Source organism: Canis lupus, chromosome 1 (genome assembly GCF_048164855.1).
Source record: "Canis lupus baileyi chromosome 1, mCanLup2.hap1, whole genome shotgun sequence".
Taxonomy (NCBI): Eukaryota; Metazoa; Chordata; class Mammalia; order Carnivora; family Canidae; genus Canis; species Canis lupus.
In genome coordinates, this window is record NC_132838.1 from 21,415,884 (window position 1) to 21,440,508 (window position 24,625).

General features: G+C 40.2%; 1 protein-coding gene and 1 long non-coding RNA gene across 8 annotated transcripts in view; one reads left to right on the top strand and one right to left on the bottom strand.

The window, feature by feature from the left end:
• Positions 1-24,344, top strand: part of CCDC68 (coiled-coil domain containing 68) — a 51,271-nt gene extending 26,927 nt beyond the window's left edge. For 6 of the 7 annotated variants that reach the window (XM_072822817.1, XM_072822819.1, XM_072822820.1 and 3 more), the window contains exons 8-12: positions 3,175-3,257; positions 10,026-10,131; positions 11,443-11,526; positions 19,104-19,180; positions 21,654-24,344. In XM_072822817.1, the coding sequence (XP_072678918.1) occupies positions 3,175-3,257; positions 10,026-10,131; positions 11,443-11,526; positions 19,104-19,180; positions 21,654-21,711 (408 nt within the window). In that variant the 3' untranslated portion in view covers positions 21,712-24,344. Of the gene's footprint in view, positions 1-3,174; positions 3,258-10,025; positions 10,166-11,442; positions 11,527-19,103; positions 19,181-21,653 lie in introns of all 7 variants that reach the window. The other variant, XR_012028983.1, reaches the window with a different exon arrangement.
• On the bottom strand, positions 788-22,722 carry LOC140631412 (uncharacterized). Its single transcript, XR_012028999.1, has 5 exons — positions 22,586-22,722; positions 19,599-20,443; positions 8,983-9,109; positions 6,572-8,114; positions 788-1,497 (listed from the first exon to the last, which is right to left on the bottom strand). It is a non-coding gene; the product is annotated as an uncharacterized lncRNA (long non-coding RNA).
• Positions 24,345-24,625: the final 281 nt, after the last annotated feature.

Consider the following 24,625-nt stretch of genomic DNA (forward strand, 5'->3'; position numbering starts at 1 on the left):
TGACTATTTGTAGGCATTTTGAAAAAGAGGAATATAGAATTGGATTACTAGAATAGCTACAAAGCTGGTTTACCCCAGAATAAAGTTGACTGGCTTAGATACTGGCAGACATTTTTGAGAAGTGATAGCCTAGCATTTATCTTTTTTGTTTGTTTTTGTCATTTTTGTTTTTGCATTTATTTTGATACTGACCCATAATGGTGGGCTGTCTCTAGGTGTCTGTGACAGAGTGAGTGGACAGGATGTCCATGGTTCATGGCCATGAAGGAACTTTCCAGAATATTCTAGTTCAGTAATTTCCTAGAGTGAAGCCCATTGGAATCTCGGATAGGTGGAGATAGGTGGAGACGGAGTGGAAGGGCACTGTGCAGGAGTTTTTTTAAAGACATATTTAGTTTAAAGATAATGTGATATTTGTAAAACAAACAAGCGAATAAATAAAACTATAAGAAACAAAACTTGGCAATGTCTTCTTGTGTTAAGATAATACTGAGAATGCTTTTAAGGCTGTGATGAAGGGTTCATCAGGTGGGGGTGTGTGTCAGAATGAGGGGAGGGGGAACTCTAGATTTTTGTGTTAGTAGGAAAAAGACATGAGTTTAGAAAGGAAATGAAAATTAAAAATGAACACCCACAACAAAGGTTGATAAATATTGCCCTGGTAGTGGGTGGCCCCTGGAGAAGGATTCATTTTCTACTCACTTGAACAAGCCACTGCTCCAGTAAATAGCCATTAGTGGTATGAGGTCTGGTAATGAACACATTACTTAAAACCTTCACCATCTGTCCCACTTTAATCAGGAATGCAGTGAAAATGAATTCCGTAAACACAGTGATAAGCCAGCAAAAACGCCCAATAAGAACATTTTAATATGGCATATGTTCCTTTTGCTAGCAGTGCAATTCTGTTGCATCATATTTGTTTTCCAGTGTCATTGATTTAGCTCTATTAGAATTTTAGAGCTCAAAGGTGCTTTGGAGACCACCTAGTTCCTCATCACCATTTTATAAATGAGGACAGTGGGAACAAGGAACGATTCCACTGTCCTCCAGTTACCAGTTCAAAATGCTTTCCATTATGCCTCTATCTTCTCTGGAGTCAGATAAAAATGATATACTTGGTTCCTAAATCATTTAGATGTTAACATATGGCAATTATTTAAATTGGTGTCTCCTGCACGTTGATCAATAGGGCCAGGGAACTCTTGAGCTCCCCGGAGGTGCAGTTTTGGGAAGAGTGCATTGCCCACTGGGTGGTGCTGTGAACTCCTTTCCTTTTCCAGGAGACACTGTCCCTGAGAAAAAGTGCTAGCCCATGTGGTGTGACTTTCTCTGTTGTCAGAGAGGAGGCACTAAGAGCCCAAGCTACATGCTGGAGCCTTGGCCATGGCACAATGTTTACTTGTCCAGTTGTCCGGTCTGCTTGAACCCTCGTTATGAAGATCCATTAATTGAGAGTAAGTCCATTAGGAAGAATGTGAAACTGCATTTTCCTGCCTACAAAATCAAAATATATTATCAATAATGTGTTTCTTTGATTATCATAATAAGCTTACAAGGCATACCTGTGATCCCTCAAAAATAATTTGAACACATCAAGGGAACACAAGGGTGATTCCTATATGTGACAAGAATGCTACAGGAAAATATGGAAAAAGTTAATATAAACTTGAAAAATAATAGCACATAGGTAGGAAGTGTTTGGCGCCTTCAAATTATTATTAACTGTGAGGTCCTCACAAGTGTGAGAGAAGCATATGGGCCTTTCACATGTAATATCTCCGACCATCCCAACATTCCAATATAGGTAGTATTATTACCCCATTTTAGGGATGTTCAAAAAGTCATGACTCAAAAAACCAGGACTCAAACAAATATAGAATGAATCCATGTCAGATGTTTTACTCACCTCATTCATTAATAAGGGAACCAGTAAGATGGTAAAGCTGACTTAGGCGATTTTGAGAAACTATTTATAGGCATTTTTAAAAAAGGAATATAGAATCGGATTACTAAAATAGCTACAAAGCTGGTTAATATATTTCAAATCAATTAAACCATAACCTGTGGGATTATCTTTTCTACCAGGCAGGAATCTACAAATGAACATGCAACTTCATAGAGTCAGGGCTCTAATCAAATCATAAACAATAAAGTCAAACACAGAGCAATTCTCCATGAGAACTGGTTATTTAACAATGACCCAATATGACATTAAAATCATATACTGTTTTGATTTCCAAGTTTTAGCTAGTTTTTCTTAACAAAGATAAAGCCCTAGGAGGCTAAAGCCTTGGCAAAAATTATATAGTCACAGTTTCAAAACTAGGTCAGTCCACATCCAAAGAGATTCCCGCATTTTTGCTCTACAACACTGCTTTTCGCATTTTACCCATATAAACACCATAGCAGGAATGGTTTTAAACAGCATTTTAAACAGTGTCAAAGCATCTCTTACCATTAAATATTTTTTTAAAAAAACCCACCATCTTCCCAGCTTGATTTCCCATGGACTTGTTATTTTTCTTTTGAATGGAAAGACTTTGTTCAATAATGACACTCAGGTGTTTCTTTAGCTTCTCTTTCTCCAAGTCAAAGTTTCTCTTATATTCTAGCTGGGAAGTGACTTTATTACTTGTGGCTTTGATCCTCCACTAAAGATTCATATACTACTTTTCTGCTTTCTGACAGATGCCATGTAAGCAGGTAGGGGTATAAGGCCAATAGTGTCCTTGGGTACCAGCAACTCAGTCTGATGTAGGAGAAGCAGGTGGAATGGAGGAAGAGCCAATGCCTAGAGAGATGAGCTTGCAGTTTTCATTTGGGGTGCGATGGAGAGAACCAGAACTTTGAGCAGGGTACACTTCAATAGTTGGTTGGAGGAGGAGCAAAAACTCTCCAGGCGAGTGAGAGGAGTGAAGACAACTATGGTCACTGAGCTGCTGGGAAGGCCTGGCCCGGTCCCACTGGGGTCGGTTGTAACAGCACCATCTGAAATCAGCTCTTTAGCTCAAAACATATTTCCAATATTATGAGAAGTGTCTTTTGTGAACAGTTTGCAAGAATGACTTAGCAAACACACAGAAACACCAAACACATACACACACACACACACACACACACACACACACACAAGGATAAATAAATGAAACTGTGTATTTTATTTTCTCCTAGGAAAAGAGAACACTGCTAGAGAAAAAAGTGTCTTTGGAAAACAAGCTGCTGCAACTCAAAGCCAATGCTACGTGTGCTAAAAGGTTTGCACATCTCTCTCCTAATTAAAGCGGTTCCTGACACCTGTCCTCTCCCCTGGCTAGCAGGCTCCCAGGACACAGGAAGACTGACAGTGCAGGACAACAGGTGCTTTCCTGGTATTAACAGCCACGTGCCTCCCCTCCATCCCACTGGGGAGTCAGGGAGGAGCAGAGGTCCCTGGGGGTACAGGCTTACTCCTTCTGCAGAATGAATGAGCCCGCCCCTTCCCTTTTTACCCTGGGTGCTCACGAGGATGCTGTTGAGGCCTTCAATCCCCCCGATGCTTCTGATTTTGTTACCGGGCCCCTGCTGTAGCCGGCAGCAGATCGGCTAGCCCACAAGTGGAATTGCAAGATCATTTTATGGTGCTCCCCAACTTTGCAGAGAATGAAGGAACCACTCTGAATGCATTCTTTGGACTGACAGGTGAATACTCATAATCCACAAGCTGTTACAGTCCTTAGTATGGGGGTGGCGTGGATCACGGATATCACCCAACTGCACTACTTTGATGCTGTTAGAAAAATTCTCTGGAACATCACGTAATAACTTATAACATACAAAATTTCCTCACTTTCCCCCCCTTCCCCTCCCTTCTCTTCTAATTCTAAACCTGCCACTGTTTGTTATATGTTCTGATATAATGTTCAAAGTCAAGTCTATTTTGAGGTCTTATTTCATCCATCTGGAACTATTGCTCTGTTGGGTAAGGCTCACCATGTGAGCCGCAGAAGGTACAAATTCTTCTCATTTATTCAATAATATATATTCAAATATCCCCCTCTCTTGGTCTTCGATTTTTTTTTTCTGCTTCTCTTTCCTTTCCCATTATCTATCTTTCTCTTCTCATCTCTCATAAGCTTCTGCCTTCTGTCTGGTTCATGTTCATCTGTTGGACCACATGTGGCAAAGTCCATACCTGCACTGACCCTGGCAATTGCACATACGTATTCAGAGCACACTGGAATAGCACTAATATTAATTTACCTGTATTTGTGAACAAGCATCTAGTCCCAGGAGGTGGCTTTCTAAGAGAGCGCAGGATAGCACTGCACATCTCCGTAGAAAATGAAGGAATACCGTGGAAGACATCCCTAGCTCTTCAGAATTATTTGCATGTGCTCATAGCTTAAACTCTTAATAAACCCATGGATTATGCTTTCTTTTTTTCCCTGAAAGAGAGCCTGCCCATGCAGCAGAACTATTGGCAAGAGTCTGGACAATCTGAGTTTGATTTTTTTTTCTTTAAAAATGATTTTTATTGATAATGGGGTTTTTGTCAGTCTTTGAGCCCAAAATGTAACCATTTAAAAAACCAAACTGAACTATTCTTTCTGTTCCATTATAAATGAGCGGTTGTTAGAAGGAATTCTCAGAAAGCTCTTAGGGAGGTTTTAGAAATGTCTTGAGGGAAATGGATGTTTTGTGTTTCTAGAAAGGCGTTTGAACATCAAGGCTTATGCAATTTTCATGGATTGTAGGCATCACAAATATTTATCTTACTTATTACTTTGTGTGTGGAGGTATTCACTCTGCTAAGTGACAAGAAAATGAAATCAGTAGGAGTCAGACTCTTTGGGTTAAAGCAATAGAGACTTGCTTAAGCTACCACAAGGAAGAGGATTTCTGGTGGATTAAGACTGAATAGATCTGGCCATAAAGAAGATGCGGCTCCGGGGAAGACAGGAGGACCACCCTTTAGCACCTAATGTATTTTTAAAAGCCAGATTATTTTGTCGCTGTTATTCAGTCTGTGGGTTCGTAGAGTTTCACTCTTCCTCTTTCTTTGTTTTTCCTGTGCGATTTCTTGAAGTTTTGGGGTGTGTTTTTTTTTTTCCAGCTTGCTTATCGTCTTTATTTTCCTTTCAAATTGCAGAGGGAAGAGCCTACTGGCCTAACATCACCTCCTCTGCTGGGCAGATTGCTTATGTTAACCAACCCCTATGTTGTCATCTAAGCAATGGCCTTTTTGCAGGCACCAGCTCCCAGTCCTACAGGGGCCTTTCCTTACCCCCCAGATAGCCTGGAGCTTCTCCTCTGGGCAGGGGGCCCTGGGTGATTAAGTTCCCTGGAGGTAGGCTGGTGGGTATGACAGGTGGCATGACTTTCTGCCATTTTGATAAAAAGATTCAGTATGTTCTAACCTGGCATTTCTAATATCAAAAAAGCATCTCTAAAGAGGATGACTTTTAAGTATTTGTGATTCAGGAGAAAATGACAGGTTTTTTGCATATGGATATGAATATATAATTATAATATATTATGCTAATCCCCACAATTACTTTTAACAAGAGTCAAGAGATTTGGCACAAGCATCTCATTAAAAACAAGGTTGACTCCGTACTTGGACTGCTGTCTACTAACCGGCACGTGTATTATGTTTTGCTGTTTATAGAGTCAGCCCAGGTACCTTATTTAATTGAATCTTTTCTTTGACTTTTCAGGGAGGAGACTGAGATTCTCATGGGTAAAGCGATTATACAACTCAGAAGGCGTAGAGTTAGGGGAGGTTGGGCTCTAGAACTGTCACAGCGGCCCATGCTCATCCTGCTACAGAGATTTGACCTTCTTTCATTTCTGGAGACCCCTGGAGGCTTTCCCCCAGACTGGCTTCCTAATTCCCCGCTGTGTCTGTGAGCAGAAGGCAGTGTCCCAGCTTGTCCCTCTGCCCCTGTGACATCACACACAAACACAAAGTTTATAGATTTAGAGTGACCCTTCGGAGAAGCACAGGAGCTGTACCTCAGAGAAACCCTTTAGGACCCAATAGCACGATGCCAGAAAACAATTCAACCCAAACCACTCTAACAGTGAGGAGCAGAGGGCAAAGTGGCATGGTCAAATCATGCTGCCCTCTGGCGGTGTAAGTCACCCCATGTGGATCCTAAAGTATCCTGATGGATGGGTAGAAAGACTATCAACTTCCTCTGACAAAGTGTTTGGCAGACATTGGCCATCAGAGTGCGGGAGGGTATGCCTCTTGCCGAGTACCTACCCCACAATCAGCCCATATTATTAAAGGCTGAGCCATTTGTTCTCACCTTTCTGTGAATTAATGATAGAATTAATTTACCTTCTTGAACATGAAGGAATCTAAAAGAAAGAATATCAGAAATGGTGCTCTGTTCACTCTCCGCCAGTGCTGATTGGAGACAGGATCCTCAATTCCCTTCCTTAAAAGAATAGGGCCAAGAGTTTCCTCTCTTGTTGATGGGGCTTTTCTCGTTTGCTCTCTTTGGCATTTCCAGGCTGCAGACTTTTTCAGCTCCAAGTCTGGGATATAGGAGGCAAAAGAGAAACCCCCCAGGGAACTCACCGTTGTGTTGTGCCTCGGACTCCTAGGTCCTGAGCTGGTCGGCCTTCTCGCCACCTTTCTGAGTCTTCTTGTGTTTGTTGACATATCATCTCCAGGCTTTTGGTTGTACTCAGTGGGAAGGTTAGGGAAGGATGCATCTACATGTTCCCAAAGTATGAGATTTTCAATTCTGTTTCAATTTCAGCCTTTACTTTATATTGAGGCATTGGGAGGCAGGGCAGGAATGAGACATCTCTTAAAGGCTTGGCGTCCTCTTCCAGGCCTGGCCTTTGTAATGTTTTCTTCCCGCTGTTTTGCTTTAGTGCCTCTTTATCAAGACTGAGTTGCTTTAACAGACAAATGACGAGCAGAGATTAGAGGGAGCTCAAGAGGCAGTTTACTTCAGTATATTTTCACAGTTAAAGACCTTGAACGGGTGATGGGTTTCATACTTATCGAACAATCCCAAGAGAGAATTTCTTCAATTTCTGTTAGTCCCTCTTCTAGTATATTAATCCAGATAAGTGTGAAAGCCCTGTGTTTTCAAGAGTGCTTCTAGAAATTATTTTCTTCCCTCTTGAGCCCTATTTCAGGTTTCTATTTCTCTACAGTGACTTCTATGGTAATGGCATCACAGAATACGTGGGGAAATTTCCTGAGATTTGAATTCTGAGGAGCACAACATCTACCCCACCCTGTTTTCCTAAACCACCCTTCTTGCCCCTTGGTCTAAGTTCTGGGTCATCATAGGACACAATGAGACCGTTATGAATACTCATCCTTAACATCTTTGTGTATTTTATTTATTTTTATTTTTTAGCTTTTCTTATGGGGTCGTGAACACCTTATGAGTATTCAAAGCCAGCCTGCCTCTGTGAGGCATCCTGAGTTCTTTCTCCTTATTTCTCAGGGAAGTCCTGAGTCTGACTGGTCCTTCCCTCCTCTATTTTTTCCTCCTCATGGGAGCATTCTTAATCTTAGCACCACCAGCTGTGGGGCAGACTTCGGTTTGCCTTCTCTGCTGTTTTGGTCCATATGTCCTCATCTCATTTTGTGTGTGTACAGTATCTCTCTAGTCCCTTTCTAATTTTTCTCCCGGGGTGTCTGTTCCATAGATAGGCAGATGTATCCTTATGTGTATTCTGGGTACAATGCCTTTGTTAGTCATTGGAGTTACTGAGATGCTGAGGCTATCCTGTTCCCTCTTATTTGATGGCTACAAGTTTTTCATCTTTGTCTAGACAAAATTATCAGTCTTTCCCTTTGTGGTTGATACAGTTTTGAGTTCTATTTTTAAAAATCTTTGTCTATCACAAATTCACGAAGATGTCCTTCTATATTATGTTCTGAAAGTCTTCGGGTCCCCAGCTTTATTTACCATCTACATGGTATTTATTTTTCTTATGAGGTGAGTTTAGGATTAATTTTCTTTTTTTAACATATATATGAATGTAGAGTTGTCTCTGTACCATTTGTTGAAAGGGTCATCCTTTTTATAACATTCTCCAGAACCATCTTTGATACAAATCAAGGCTGTTGGTCTATCCCTGTGATATACATGTATCTAAAATAAAAGTGGCACAGATATAGCAGAATTTGTTTAATTAGTCTTCTACTGATGAACATTTAGAGTGTTCTAATTTTTATGCTACGAACAATAATGAACTACATTTTACATCTGTTTTATATAATTACACAGCATTTTTATAGTAAGAATTATTTAATTCCATAGGATAAATAAATAGTAATGGCTGTCAGGCAATATTTGTATTTGCGCAAGTATGTCTATGGTTTTGTAGAAATTAGTTTTCTACGGTAAAACAAATGGTTCTTAAGCTGTCTCATGCAAAACCAAAAGAGGGAAAAAAATAAAAGACTATTTTAAATATTCGAGGATACTCCATACTAGAAGTTATTCACCCACCATCAGCGGTTCAGCGCGGGGCTATTCACAGTGTGGACAAGCACTGTCACTGGCAACAACCCTGAGCCCATTGGAAACGTAGAATCTCAAGCCCTACCCCAGCTTCCTGGAGCAGATGTGCATTTTAACAAGATCCCTCATGATTTAATACGATCCTCCAATGCATACGAAGTTCGAGAAGCAATGTTTCAGTACGTGATGTGAAACAAAATGAGACTCTCTGGTTTTTGAATGAGAACGTGTTCCATAGTGTCACGTGACTGTCTACTTCCTTCATAATACTTGTCAAGGCTATAAAAATCAGAATTGTGATTGCATTGGATGTTGGCTACTAATTATGAAACCTTAATAGCTACAGAAATATTAACATATTGCTGTGTAAAAAGCTTTTTCTCCAAGAGCATATTCACTTACCTACTGAAGTCCACAGTATATTCTTGTAAAGGAATAGAAGTAGGAATTATTCTATCTGTTGAGAATAAGAATAATTGAGGCTGAGAAAGCTTACGTGAATTCTGTCACAATGCTCCCAAGTTTGGTGACCTCGTCACAATGCGTGCTGCCTCAGAACTCCAATAATATTGACAAGGAGAAAATATTGGCAAGTCAAAGGCTGTATAATCAATTCCAGCTACCTAAATGGAGTTGTGGAAAAGTGTAAATAATCTAAACTTAAACTTCATCTGTCTTTCTTTTTTAAAAAAGATTTTATTTATTTATTTATTTGAGAAAAATTGAGAAAGAGAGAAATAGCACAAGTAGTGGGGAGAGACAGAGGGAGAGGGAGAAGCAGGCTCCTTGCTGAGCAGGGAGCCTGACTCAGGACTCGATCCCAAGACCCTGAGATCATAACGCTGAGATCATGCAGATGCTTAACCAACTGGGCCCCCCAGGCCCCCCAACATTTGTCTTTTCTCACAATGGTTGATGTGGACTCCAACTATTTGCTGTAATTTAATTTCCCCCCCCTTTTTTTTTAATACTCCGTTTGCAGGTAGTAGAATGACCCAAAGCAGGAAGCCAAAACAATAATAGTCATTAAGAATAATAATAATAAAAGACAAACACAGGCAATCTGCAATATACACTAACTCTGCACCACTGGAAGCTGGTTTCCCATTAGATGTAAAATCTCTATTCCTTGCCCCCATGTCCTAGCCTCACATCGTTATGCAATTATCTGGACATTCTGATGAGTGCTGGGTCTGTGGGTGCTCCCTAGGCAAGACAGTCTAGTTGTGTGAGTGCTTCCTCTGCTCAACACAGCTTGACTCAACCACCTCCTGGAGGGAGAGAAGTCACAGATGACCAGGAGGGAGCTTCTGACATGAATGGATATACTCATTCCAGGGCCTGTCTGAGCTAACCAGAAGCTGCTCTGCACTGCGTACCTTCCGTGTCCTGTGTGGCATATGGGGCCCTCAGCGTCTTTCCCACAGGATGCCCAGTAAGAGGGTCCTGTGTGAGGGGAGCCTGGCAGCCCCACTGCAGAAAGTGGCTTCACAATGCTTCAGCCAATCTTCAGCTCTCTTTTTCCTTTTGCATTTCCAGTTGCCACAATCTTCAGATGGAGATTTCCCTTCTCCAAGAGCAGATCTCTCATCTGCAGCTTGTGATTCATTCCCAACATCAGAACCTGCGCAGTGTCATCCAGGAGGTCAGATTAATCAAGTGTGTTTCTCTGGTAGACGGTATGTGTGCAGTGAGACGACGGAATGCAGGCAGCTTGCCTGGACTTTACACGCAGTGAGATTTTTCCCTCCGCTGACATTTCCTTTGTATTCCCATGCAACATGGCTTTCTTTTCACTGCCCTTCTCAATGAAGATTTTTGGAAAATTGTGTTTAACTGCACTTTGGTTGTTCAGGTGATTTAAAAAAAAAAAAAGGGTTCAGAGCCAGATAACGTACACTGTTCTTTAGAAGATTTTGGAGATTAGAAGATTCAGCCCTTTTTGAGGACGAGATGATCTGTTTTCATGACCTCATAAACAGTAAATTTACTTTGTAGGTGTGTGGGGACAGGGGTGTAGCCTGGCCATTCTTCTCTGGAAACATCCTGGCAGGTGAAAGAGAGGAGGTCATTGTGGTGGCAGCCAGATGGATGGTGGTGGATTGTGAAATCATGCGATTTACTTCAAGAAATCTATTGATCCTGTTTGGGGGGCTCTGCTTTCACCTCCAAATCAGACCTACGCTGATTTTTTACTACCTAATGTTTGTCTCCAAAAGGACTCCTTTGAAGTTACTCCAAAGCCTTCTTGACTCAAATGCATCATTTGGCTAAGGCCTCACTAAAAGGCCAAGGAATTGAGTCATGGCACTGGAGAGTCAGGAAGGACTTTGGGAGCAGCCCACATTCTCAAATTACAAATGAGAAAACAGAGGATCCTGGTAGTTAAAAGACACAGCTGGTGGCGGAATGGGCCTGAGAATCCCTGGGTTTCCTCTCTTCCTGTTCTGTTCTGCCCAGAAGCCTACTCCACAAGGCTTCTGGGCAGATGCTTTTCTTCCTAAGCGGAGCAGACTCATCTCATGATGCTGCAGGTTGACCAGATCTCTGCCTTGGGGAGCTTCCCAATTCTGGGTGGTGGCCTTGCACAACGGTCACCAGCCTCTGCATCTGCCGTGTGAAAACATTGTGTGCCAGACACATAGAAGGATGGCTGAAGCTGCTTTCCGCAGGATGCATGCCCGCTGGATTTGGTTTAGACAGGTTTTCCAAAGACCACAATGTTTAATAGGACTGCCTGTACGCTCTCAGCTCCGGGTGCCAATTTACCCTGCTCTCTTCTGTAACCTAAACCTAGCTAAATCTACTAATGCTTTGGGATTTATTTATTTTTATTTTATTTTATTTTTTTTATTTGATGGATGTCAGTTGACCATAGAAACCTGTGCAATTTCTGACGTAAGTAACTCCCCTGTTGTCTGACTAGATTTTTCCAATTGTGTTTCTTAACTCTTAGATGGAAGGATTAAAAAATAATTTAGAAGAGCAAGACAAAAGAATTGAAAATCTGAAAGAAAAAATTAACATCCTTGAAGCCCAGGTAAGAAGGGAATCTGTTGTGTATTTCAGGGCGATTGTGAGTGTGCGTGTGCGTATGTGTGTGTGCTCGGTGTATCTGTGAGCCTGTGTATGAAAGTGTCGCATGTGCTTGTGTGTGCTGGCGTGCCAGTGAGACATGATGAGTTGTATGTGGGCAGGTGCGTTAGTGTTTCTGTGTGATTGTGCCTGAGTATCTACGTGTGAGTGTACATGCATGTGTCTGTGTGTATATGAGTGTCTTTTCGTGAATGTGTGTGTAAATTTTCTTCTATGTATAAGAAATTGTAGACTCATGGGAGAGGTATTCCTAATAATTATTGCAGTATTAAACCTTATTTTATAATATTAAATTACTAGTATTAATATTATTAAATAACTGTTAAAAGTTCCTCTGGTTTCCGGAATGCTTGCTATACTGGGGGGACAGATAATAACATCTCACCGTGTGGCCTCGAGCTGGAGGCTTGGTCAGGCCCACCTTGTGTGAATTCAGCTCTAGCCAGGTAGCTGGCTTGGTTCTCTAATGTCTTCGTTTGTGTCCCTTTGCCACACACCCCCCGCCCCCCAGCATTCACATCCACGGCGGCTGGCGCGCTCTGCATCAGGCTCATCCACTTCGAGAAGCCTGTTGTAATTTTCTTACTTTTCAGTGCTTTGAAACTTAGCCTACCTAACACTTTATCATTTCCTGTGATAGGACATGCTCCCCCCCGCTCCCCCGTTCATTGCCCTTGATGCTAGGGAAGCCCTCCCTAGGGACCAGGGCCCACGCCTGCCCCTGGGCTCGGCCTGCTGCTCGGTGCCACCTCTTCCTTCTCTGCCGGTGGCTCCTCACTGGCTGCCCGGGCCTGGTCACCTGTTCTGGTTCATTCTGCAGGATTCCGACTCCCTGTTTGCTGTCCCCAGCCCTGCTGTCCTGTCCCGTGGAACACGGAGCTGCTCGCCTTCCCCAGCCCCCGCGATAGACCAGACAGGAGCTGCCCCCTTTGCTCTCTGCTTTCCCCAAACAGAAGAGGCAAATCATAATCCATTCAGCACAGTTTTTAAATAGTTTTACATCTTAAATGTTGTAACCACAGCTGTGTTGTGCCATTTCTCCCCTTCCCAGAGGGTCACCGTTCTCTCCGTCCTGGAGGGTGAACCCTTTGAGCCTCGGGCTGTGCTTCAATGCTTGCCCTCCTTAGGTTGCCTGCGGCTGTTGGAGAAAGGCAGAGCTTGCACAAGCCCTGTGCAACCGTAAAGTGCAGGGGCAGTGGAATAATTGGCTCAACACTAGTGTGCATGCAACTGCCCGTTAATGGCTGGCCAGCTTACACCCAGGGGCTCAGATGATGGGATTCAGACCACATTAGAGCCTCTTCCTCCCAAGGAATGTCTCTGTGGGGATTTCCTCACAGTTTTTTTGTACTTAGTAGCTTTTTGGCAAATATTACTTGATAAAATATTTTTTCTTACATTATTTTTGTTACTAATATATATTCATTAATCCCATACAAATTAGGAAATACAGCTAAGTACATCTAACAAGGAAATCATGCAGACTTGCCACCCATGGGTAATCAGTTGTGTCCATCTGTGTTTCTCTGGGACTCGATGTGCCTGTGACATGCCTGTGTGTGTAAGGTCTATGTACATGGCATCACGTTATGCCTGCTTCATTGGGTTTTTAAGCTTCTGTTCATTTCATTCATTTATTCACATCATCAATCTTGTCGTTGATTCTGTAAGTACTTACTGAGTGGCTGCTGTGCTGTAGAGGTATGGGAAGTGGCTAAGTTTGGGAAGTGGCTAAGTTTGAAGAAAACAATATTGAACAAAAGAGACAGGAACCCCACACTCTGGAATATACTGTCTAGAGAGGGAGACAGACACATAAAAGAACATGTAACTAGCAATATTATGGAAGCATTTTGCAAGGACAGAGCAAGATAACACTGGATGGAGGACTTGGATTGGTGGGTGGGAGTAAGCTAAGAAAATGAATTTTAACCTGAGCCTAGTGAACAATTGGGTGATAGAACATGTCAGGAAGAAGGACAGGGAGCCATTGGGAGTGCTTCTAACCTAAGAGTTGTATGGAATAGCATGGGATGGCATTGGAAAGGTAGGAAGGGGCTAGATCATGGACTATGCCAAGGAGTCTTTGTCTCTTTATAACAATATAATGTGAAGTCTTTGCTTACCAATTACATTACTTTTACATATTAGCCACTGTGCTGATGTACAATTGGACATTAGATTGTTTTTCAGGACAAGGTATCAGTGGTACTGCTGTTTTAATTCAGTTTTATTTCATTTAGTTGTGTCTATTTTGTCATTCCCAAAACAAATATTCTTGTCCTAAATAGACCAGCACTATAACTCAGATTGCTCGGGTGCAATACGTTATCCAATTGGCCTTTTGGTCTTTCCATTGTACACTGTTTCTGTCTTTCCAAATTCAGCAAATAATTGCTGATTGGCCACTCAGTGTTACACGAGAAAGCAACAGATTTGTTCCCCTTGTGGAAACTTCTTGGTTGGCTGCAGACTCTCTGCAGTGATGTAAAAATACCTCTCAATACTGTCTCAGATTCTCTGTACATGGCTCCATTCAGGCCTCTGTTTTTTAATGTTTTCTTTTATTAAAAAAAAAGTCTTCAAGCTGTAGCAGTATCTGATAAATATATTTATATTCTCAAAACTGATTGAGTAGATAAATCTTTTCCTTCACAGCAAAGAATTTTACAATGACCATTTCAGCTTTAAAAAGTCCAAGCCACATTAATTTAATTTATTCATCAAATAGTTTTGTGTGTTTATGATGTATCAGGAAATGTTTCAAGTGCTGGGTATATGGGTATTGCACAGGACGGACCGTCTCTGACCTCACCTAGCTTATACTTTAAATAAAGATACAGACAATAAACACATAAACAGGTAAATAAACAACATAATTATGGAGGGACAAGTGCTCTGAAAAGTGTAGAATGGGACAATGTGATAGTTATAGAGTGATGGTAGTCGGGAAGGGCATCTCTGAGCCTGTGATATTTGACCAGGTACTCGAATTCAGTGAGTATTTGAGCCATGGTTTGCCTATTTCTGGTTTGGTCCTAATCAGTGCTTTATTATGAAGTTCTTAAGCTGGATGATTTATGCAGGAGTAAAATACGATCTTGCACCGCAAATGTAAGACCACTGCCTATGTTGGGATCCGTTAAGTAACAGGGCGAATTGATTTCATTTATGAAAATGGTCACCCAAGCTTGAGCAACCCATTTAAACACATCAACTGTGTTTCTAAACCACACAGACAGCATCATACCAAAAACATTAATCTCTTTTTAGGCATGCGACATGCTTCATTTTATTTAATCCTCAAAACTACTCTGGGAGAAAGATATTACATTTTGTAAGTGATGAAACTGAGATTCAGAGAAGTTAAGAAACTCATTCAAAATCACTCATTTGAGTCTTATTATCTTGGAAGCACATCCCTCCCCCCTCCCCCCGCCCCATCACCACCACAAAATCTATTTGTTGGTGTGATTACTTAAGTGTATGTTGGGAGGGTAAGTGTGTATGTGCATGTGCACATATGCATGTGCGAAATACATGTGTGTGCGTACAAGATGTATTTAGAAATGAAGAGTTGGTAAATTCACCTGACCGTTTATATTTATTTTAGTCATTGTTGCAGTGACTATATCACAGTGTTTTCCATTTTCCATTTTTTTGAGTCATGATAACAAATACTTTTTTTCTGTGGTACTCTTTCTATCTTAGCAGGTTTTTTCCCCCCTCTCTGCGAAGGAGATGTATTCACTCATATAACTCTATCCTTTAAAACAACAACAACAACTTTAAGGTTTTTAAAACTTTAAAAAAATATCATTGGAAGATTTCTGATTAACTCTACCAAAATTATTTACTTTTCTTTTTACTCTTGCTGTATCTTTATCATCTTAATTTTCAGCTCCGACATTCCTCTCACATTTCATGCATTTCTAGCTTCCTCACTAATGACCTGCTGATATAGAAATACATCTTCAGAAATTACTCCATTTTCTAAACACTGAAGATTATCTTATTTTATATACTCATCATGATCCTTAAAATTTAATTTAACAAACATGTGTTGATAGAAAGTATGCAAAAATTAGGTTCTTTTGGAAAGCCGTGTCAACACACTATCCTTGGATAGAGTCATCATAATAGCAGACATATTATGGTCAGTGATTTATAGTTTTGTAACATAATAATGTAATAAAACTCATGAATGACCTAGTTAAAGGAAAAACTATGATAGGCCGTGAATCAAAAATAAATCCCTAAATCTAGTAGCTGAAATAAATCAGCATGGGAGCTGAGGCAAATGAGCATAGAGACAGTGTAACATGATAGTTCTTATGTTTTTGTATTGTTCAATACTCAGGAACTTGAGAAACTGGGAGTTTATTTTGGAAAAACTCCCAATAGCCTTTACGTAATTGTCCAGCATAGATTATTTTTATTCCAATCTTCGTTGTCATCATGATGTTGTGATTCATCTTGCTTCCTAACTCATAGAATATTGTGCGGAGTTTTTCTCAGCAGCGTGTTTGGCCTGTGATATGTGCCTATGCTTGTTTGGAGTGTATATTAGCTTTATCTCCATTATACAAGGAGCATCTTTATTATCAATTTATCAAATCTGAAGTACATTTCATACCTGAGACTTAAATGCTTATCTCTTGAAAGATCACAGTGAAATGGTCATTGATCGTAGTCTGTGAAGATATTTTAGTTATTATGCAGTATAGATGCCGAGGGATAAGAAAGGGCAAAATCCGTATCTTGCTCTGCTTTCCTTACTCCAGTAGTTTATTATCTTGGCAGCACATTAGAATCACCTGTGGAGTCTTGAAAACTCTTTTTTTTTTTAATAAAGATTTTATTTATTTATTTTATTTGAGAGAGAGTGGAAGGAGGGGCAGAGGTCTCAAGCAGATTCTCAGCTGAGCATGGAGACCGATGCAGGGCTCGATCCCACACAACTGAGATCATGACCTGAGCCAAAGGCAGACGCTTAACTGACTGAGCCACCCAGGCACCCTGCGAGTCTCCAAAACTCTTGAATCCAGACTACAGCCAAGTTAACAGACTCTCTGGGATGAGGCCCTAGCATCAGTAGATTTTCTATCTCCCCAGATAATTCCAATATACAACAGGCACTGAAAACCAGCATTTGGGTCCAATGGTTCTCAAACTTGAGCAGATGTCAGAATCATCTGGTGAGCTTCTTAAAACACATCGCTTGGCCATCTGGGTTTCTCTGTAGGTCTTGCTGGACACTGAGGAAGCAGTAATTCTAGCTGTAGTTCTAGCAGATTCCCAGGTGATGCTAATATTGCTGAGATGCTGAGATCACACTTTAAGAACTGTTGCCTTAGTCCTTTTCCCCCTTCTCTTCCACCTTGGCCATTTCACTTTGTCTTCAAGGTCCAGGTAAAATATCCATGTGTATGAAAATGTCATAAACTATTCCAGTCACACTGATTTCTGTTATACCTTTTTATGTAGCAATTAATTACCTACTGCCTATGGCATCTCCTGATCTGCTTTGATTTATTTTTATTTTTAATGTTCATGCATTTGTTTTATCACCTCCACTGTATTATGCATCCTGCATACTGGAGGGAAAGACCTGTGTTTTCCTGTGCTTCTTCACATTCACTCTGCTCCCGGCGTGGTGCCATAGACATGGCGGAGACTGACTAACTGGATGTGTGGATGGATGGTTGCTCTAGATTAATTGTTGACAGTTTACTTTTTTATCTATTTCCTATTATCATATCTGGAAATCATTGAGTCTCTGTGTTCCTGGGGCTCACCCTTTACTTGTTTGTAATATAAGAAGGCTGAACTAATTCCTCTGGTTACAGAAAAATATCTAACAGGACAAAGAGCATGGAATTTGGCAGAGAGGCCTTATGCATTAAACTTGTGCATTATACAAAATGCTACATATACAATGTGTGGGTTATCAGAAACAAGTTACCTAAACAATTTGAGCTTTGCCAGCCTTCTTTCTTTAATATGCATAAGAATAAAAGTTATCAAAGAAAAGATGAACGGAAAGCACCTGACAAGTGTCTTGACATTTGGTAGGCACTCCTAATTATTAACACTCTTGCTTCCATCAAAATTCTAACATCTATTTCCCTAAACCATGCATTTTGGTGTTGGCTTACTCCAAACCGTCTGGTGGACTTTTAGGAAATACCTTTTAAACTTCAATTATATGACACTTTAAATCCTTAGTTTCCTAATAGGGATTAGAGCTAGTGTGTGACTCTACTTTTACAGCCACAGTTCTGGGACGCCTGGATGGCTCAGTGGTTAAGCTTTACTTTCAGCTCAGGGCGTGAGCCTGGAGTTCTCGAGTTCTCCCTCTGCCTGTGTCTATCTGTCTATCTCTCTCTGTGTCTCTCATGAATAATAAATAAAATCTTAAAAAAAAAAAAAGATTTAGAGCCACAGCTCCACCTGTTAACCTCCCACCTTGCCCCCTTTCAGTCCCAGCCCCTGCTGGGCTGGTGTACCCTTTAAACACCTCTGACCAATAGAGGTCCATGCAACCCACTTCCCTATAGAGGAAGCGTTGGCTCTGGACTGGGAGGACCTGTCCTGAACCTGAATTTTGTCATGAACACGATGTCGGGCCCTTAAGTTCTTTGGACCTCGGTTTTTCATCATAAAAATGGTACTTGAACTAGAAAATCATAACCAACTGCCTGAAGTCTTAAAATCTGTGTCAGACACTGAGCTGAGTACATCTTGATATGTCATTTCAGAACCTGTGAAGAAGAGATTATGGTTCTATTATATAGATGAGGAAACTGGGCTCAGAAAGGTTAGGTAACTAAGTGAGGTCACATAGCTACTGAGTGGCTAGGATTTGAGCCTGAGAACTTAAACTCTTGCCATCCTTATTAACACCATTACACTATCTCCTAGAATTATGAGAGTGCTTCCAGATTTAAAATATTATGATCACATGGGATTTGTTTCTGCCAACAACTAATACATGATAGGCAAGATGTGTATCATTTACCACTAGTATAGAGATCGAGAAACTGAGGTTTCAGTGAGAAAATTGGGGCTAAAAATGCCATGAACTGTATAGTAAAGAACAGATGGTGCTTATTTTCACGGAGCTTATAATCAGGAGATTGCACAAGAAAGCCAAACATGTAATCAATATCGTGGGTGTCTTTAACAAGGTTCTTTAGCAAAATTATTTTATGAAGTTTTTTGCATCTGTCTATGTAAAAGACACTAAAATCAAACACAGTTCAGCTGTTAAATTTCAGAAGCTAACGTAGAGTAGCTCCATTTTAATCCCTTGGAAAATTGTGCACTTTTTAAGGTGTATTTGTAATTTCAGAGATAATTGTGACTCTCAACTGGCTGTATTCTGTGTTCTAACAGAGTGACTGAAACAAGCTTACTGCCAAGGAGTAATGTAGGTGGAGGGTTGATCAGAAGCATTAAGCATGTGACTGATAAATCTGCTACCTGTGTGATCTCTGCACATTTTTTTTCCAACTGCAGAATAAAGAACTAAAAACCAAGGTGGCACTTTGGTCTGACACTCCTAGGACAACAGTATCAAAGGCTGTCTCTACAAGGTAAGGTTTGTCTTCCCCTGCCACCATCTGCCTTCAAAGCTTCTGTTGGACATTCATTCATGAATGTTGACATTTATCCCACTTGAGAAATAATTCCAATCTATTAGTAGTTACGTGATCATTGGTTTACTGTCTGTTTCCCAGTTCTTGAGAATAAGACCTATGTTACTTATTCTTTTTTTTAAAGATTTTATTTATTTACTCATGAGACACACACACACACACACACACAGAGGCAAAGACACAGGCAGAGGGAGAAGCAGGCTCCATGCAGGAGCCCATGACGTGGGACTCCATCCCCGAACTCCAGGCTCACGCCCTGGGCTGAAGGCGGTGCTAAACCGCTGAGCCACCCCGTTGTCCCCCCATATTACTTATTCATCATTGAACTCTCAAAGCCCAACATAGAAATACTTACTGAATAAATGAGTGAATAAATTTAGATATCTTTTCTTGCTTTGTGCCATAAAACAGGCCTCGTCTTGGCTTCAACACTTTCTCCCAGCAGCACACATCATCTTCTCTATGGTCCTTGTTTCTCCTTTATTTCTGTTTTTCTGTTGATGAGCACTTATTTATAAATTGTTTGTACTTATGTGAATGTCCATATTTCAAACCAGGTAGATTGTAAATGTCAAGAAGGCAGGAATAGTTCCTTGTATTTCACTTTATTTCCTGTATTGCTGACAGCAAGTGTCTTCAGTAACCACCTAATAATGACTGAATCCAGCAATGATAATGACCCACTACAGCAATCAAAATGTTGGTTGAAAATATCAATGTCACTTTCTAACGGGACAGAATCTGAAATGACAAGTTTAAAAAAAAAAAAAAAAGGACTTCTGGGCTCAAATCTTATTTCCATAATAGTCTATGAAATTATCACTTAAAAGAAAACATAGTCTGTAATTACATGAATGATTTAAAAAGTGATTAAAAACTTCCTGTTCTAGCAGCTTTTGAATTTCCCAGTCCAGTCCCTTTAGGGCAGAAGCTTGTTTTCTGAAACTCTCCTCGGGGCAGCGCCTGGGGTAGAAAGTCAGGCCTGCTGTGATTTGCATCAGTCCAGGAAATCAGGGAGATCCATCTCCCCCTTCAGAACTCCCTGCAGCCATGCTTCACTTTGTTAATGATGTATGTAGTCAGAGACGAGATGAAGCCATTCTGAATCGAGTCTTAGAGAATCATTGGGCTCCCAGGTGCTATGTTATCAACTCTTTTGGCCGCCGGCCCTGCAACTTCCAATAAAGAAAAGGAAAAGCCCTAGAAATATTAAAGGAAAAAAGTGAAATACCCACATTTCAGAAGCAGTGAGAGAAGCAGTCACTTTAGTAGAAGAATAAACGAAGGGTCCAGTATAGAAGGGCAAGCATGATTCCAAGGGAAAGGGAGGTGATTGCCTTTTTACGTTCTCACCAGATAGCAGTCCCCTTAGGGTGGTACAGCATCCTGGCCATGCTCAGCTGTTCGACCCTGTAGGGAGTGCAGCCAGAGCAGAGTAGAGGAAGGAGCAACCGATTGTCTCTATATTCTAACAACAGGCTTGAACATGGATACCCTAACACAGAGGGAATGTGCTAGAGAGAATGACTTCTACTGCCAATTCTTTACCTGTAGCAAATTAATTGTTAAAGATCTTTTGGTTTTAAATATTGTTTTTCATTCCTCTGACTTGATAGATCTCATGTTTGCAAAATGAAATATGGCCAATTGGCTGCTTTGAGAATGTAAGCTATGGTATGGTTTGGTAAGTCCAGGTTCACCCATATGCAATGGAATTATAACTCAAGGGAGAGATTGGAGTAGGAAAGTAGCTGTTAAGGGGGGAAAAATCATGTACATTTCAAGATTAATCCAGGCAAATCTCCCTAATCACCCATAAAATATACTTCTATATCTCTCAGTAAGTACCAAAAAGCAAGGTGTTTCCCTTGAGCATTAGGACATAGAGATAGTTCTTGAACACTGGAAGGGGTGTTTACTGGAGATTGAAGGTCTTGTTCTTAGACAATAACAACAGAACACACGTGGAAGTGTGTGTGAGTTGCACACACATATATTTTAAATACTAGAATAACACAATGAGGAGAGAAGTTCAGACTGAGAAGCCCACAGAATTAAAACGTCCCAGCAGAAGGGTTGACTAAGGTCTCGAGTCACTCCAGTGCATGTCTTCACTGTGTGGAATGGCAGAGACAGGCTCTAAGTCTCTCTCCCCTCCCCTCGCTCTTCCTCACTCTTGTCCTACTACAACCGGCTGAATTTGCATAAGTTTGATGCTTCCATTTGTGATTTTAGCATGTCTCTTGGGGAATTAGAATCACCCAATTAACCACCATTTCTCTTAGACTAAAGCAATTAGTTCAGACTTGGTAGTACAGCGGTGGTGGAGACGGGAATGCTGGTGATACGGCAATTATATCACTAAAGTTTAATGCGCTCGATTTTGATAATTGTATGGTCTTTTCTACAGCGAATTGAAGACTGTCGGCACTACGCCCTATTTGATGTTGATTAGGCTCCGGAAATGAGCCGGCTGGCTGAAGATCTGAATGAGGAAGATCACTATATAGGTCTTATTTATTCCTTGAAACACAGCCGAAACTTGCTTGTTAAAATGGCTCAATGCCAGTATTCAGTGGAATTTACTCTACATCAATAGTTTTGCAGAAAGATGACATTCCAGAAAATCAGACGAATATATATTCAAGAGAAGGAACTCTTCCTTCAGAACTTACTAAGTGAGTGAAGAGATCAGGGGCTTTTGATGGAAAATGAATTTTGCTTTAAACTTAAAAAAGATCTGATTTTTTTTTGCAGATTTTTTGCTGAAGAGAGTGGCTTAAGGTTGTCAACTATAACCTTTCGATAGTGGTTTTATGTATATAAATGAAAGAGTGTATGTGTGCATGAGTCAAGGATATATTTTAAAGTTAACTCTGGATAATAAAAAATATCTTAACGTGAACTTATAAATTCATCTCCTGACCCAGTGTTAGTGGGAGAGTTATTCTTTACTGCCTTATGGGCAGGAGAAGGAGTAGGTTTTTTTAGCTAATTCCCCAACCCACATAACCCTCCAAAGCTGAGAATCATGGCACCTCACCACACTTTAGGAAGCCATTGTTCTTCAGTTAGGATTGCAAATTGGTTGCTAGAGACAACCCACAAATAAGCACAGAGAAATGGAGTTTGTTACTCTGGCTTCGTGACTAATTTTCTTTTCAAGATTCATTATATTATCTAAGAAGATATTTGGAGGGAAGAATAGAAACACAATGCCGGCAGCTCAGAAACCTCCATAAAAGTGTGTATATTTTGGGTTTAGAGGAACAGTGGCTGCTGTCTGCAGCCAGGAAGACCTGAATTCATGAATTAGAATTAGATGTCCAGTGCTTTACTTACCTTTTGATACAGGCATTCATCACAGGTGGAGTTTGTGATTGCTGTGAAGAAAACCACACTCTAATTCGTAGAAATGCAAACATGCTGACACACAGAAAACACTTGAACTGAAGGAATAATGGGCAGCCTTGGCCATACTAAAGGGTGAATTCCTTGTAAGCCTTTTGATCCTCCTCTCTGCAGTATGACTGTAAACGTTTTCTCAGGAAAGATGCTTCAAGGCTTTCAATGTGGAATGTGAGCTAGCAGTATTATCTATGAAATATTTAAAAAATACATGCAAAGGAGATAAAGTAATGTATTTATAAATTCATCAGAGTATTCTAATCTTTGAAATGTCACATAGTTCTATGTGTGCATTTCATGCTTCATGTTTTTATTGCTTGCTAGTTTTTCAAATGTAGTTATCTAATAATATTTATGGCACAGTTCCTACACCAGGAACACTTCTAAGTACTTTACCTGAATTAATTACTTTAATCTTCCCAACAGGCCTCTAAAGCAGGTCATATTATTACCCCGTCTTACAGGGGCGGATACTGTGAGGTCCAGTAATTTCCCCTGCTGCCAGTGATGGAGCAAGGATTTGGACCTCTTGCTTGGCTATCAGTATTCTTTCTATCTGTTCACTAGGTGGTCAATTTCCACACTATAGAAATACCTCTCTTTTTGCTACTTTAACAAGCACAGCTTCCTTGTTGGCTATGTGCATTATTCTGTGAATGACGGTCAGAAACAACCCTTACTCATAAAGTAAATATTTTGCTGCAATTGAGTTGGTCTTTCACCTGTTGGACTACCCTCATGAGCACTTGGTTCAAAAAAACTACGCTGCTAAAAATCTTGAAATTCTACATTTATTTTATGACCTTATGCCACATGGAAGATTCTTTTGGCAGTGTATTTTCAGACACATTTGTAGGGAGTTTGGGACCACAAGTTCTGTCAAGCAGTTGCAGTGTAGTAGGTGAATTCACCTTTCACCTGGAGATCACTTAGGTTCTGTTACACCCCAGTCACCTGGATGGATGGTAATAAATATGAGATTTTGAAACGGATCCATCTAACTGAGCTAACAACTAGAATGATTCCCGTTAGAACAATGTGTTCTAAAGTCAAAAATGGGAAGACGCTGTTGGATTTAACTCTGCTCCTTTTTGAACATGGAAGTACAGCTGGACATGACACAGATAGGACCTGCTCATGTGCTCTCCACATTCACCCTGTTATGGTCTTTGGATTTCCTGAGAACAAGAACAAGCAGTTTCAGAAGCTTAAAACAGTCTGGCCTCTTCGAATACAAAAGTAATTTTTAAGTAGCATCAGCAATATCATTTTTTTGTCATATATAGATTACTTCCTATATCTTTATGGTTTCAGCTTTTACCATTTGGAATGTTTTTTTGAATAAATATTTCTGAGCAATAAAACAAAGGATTACAATGGAAAATAAAAAAGCATTAACCTAAAAGTAGTACCAAACAAGAAATACAGGAAAAGAAACACAAGTTCAGTTGTAGTCTAAATGGTTATACTTATAATGATGCTAATCAAGATATTAAATAAAGTCTGAGGTGGACCTTGAATACAGGAATGTAGCAAATGAAAAGAAAGTTAGTTTCACTTTGATTACATATTGTGACAAATCATTAAGAAATGTTTAAACAACAACAAAAGAAATGTTTAAACAATTAGTATAATACATGTATCTTTTGAGTAATTGCTTATGGTATGCCTTACAATAAAGAAATTGATACCATTTTTTGTTTATTTTTTGTTTTTATTTCTTTTTACATTATTATGCATAAGTGAATTAAGTCACTTATATTTGATTATTCATGACAATATAAACCATAAAAATGGATTGTTTTTGCCGTGAGCAGGTGTATTCAGATGGCTCCTTGAATTTTTCTGTTAAATTTCCCTGGATCCAAATTAATGGAAAAAGTAATCTATTAAGTTTTTATTCTGAATTTGAAAAAATAGTAGCATTATAAAAGTAAGAACAAACATGCTTCTCAAGCATTTTCATATTTCTTT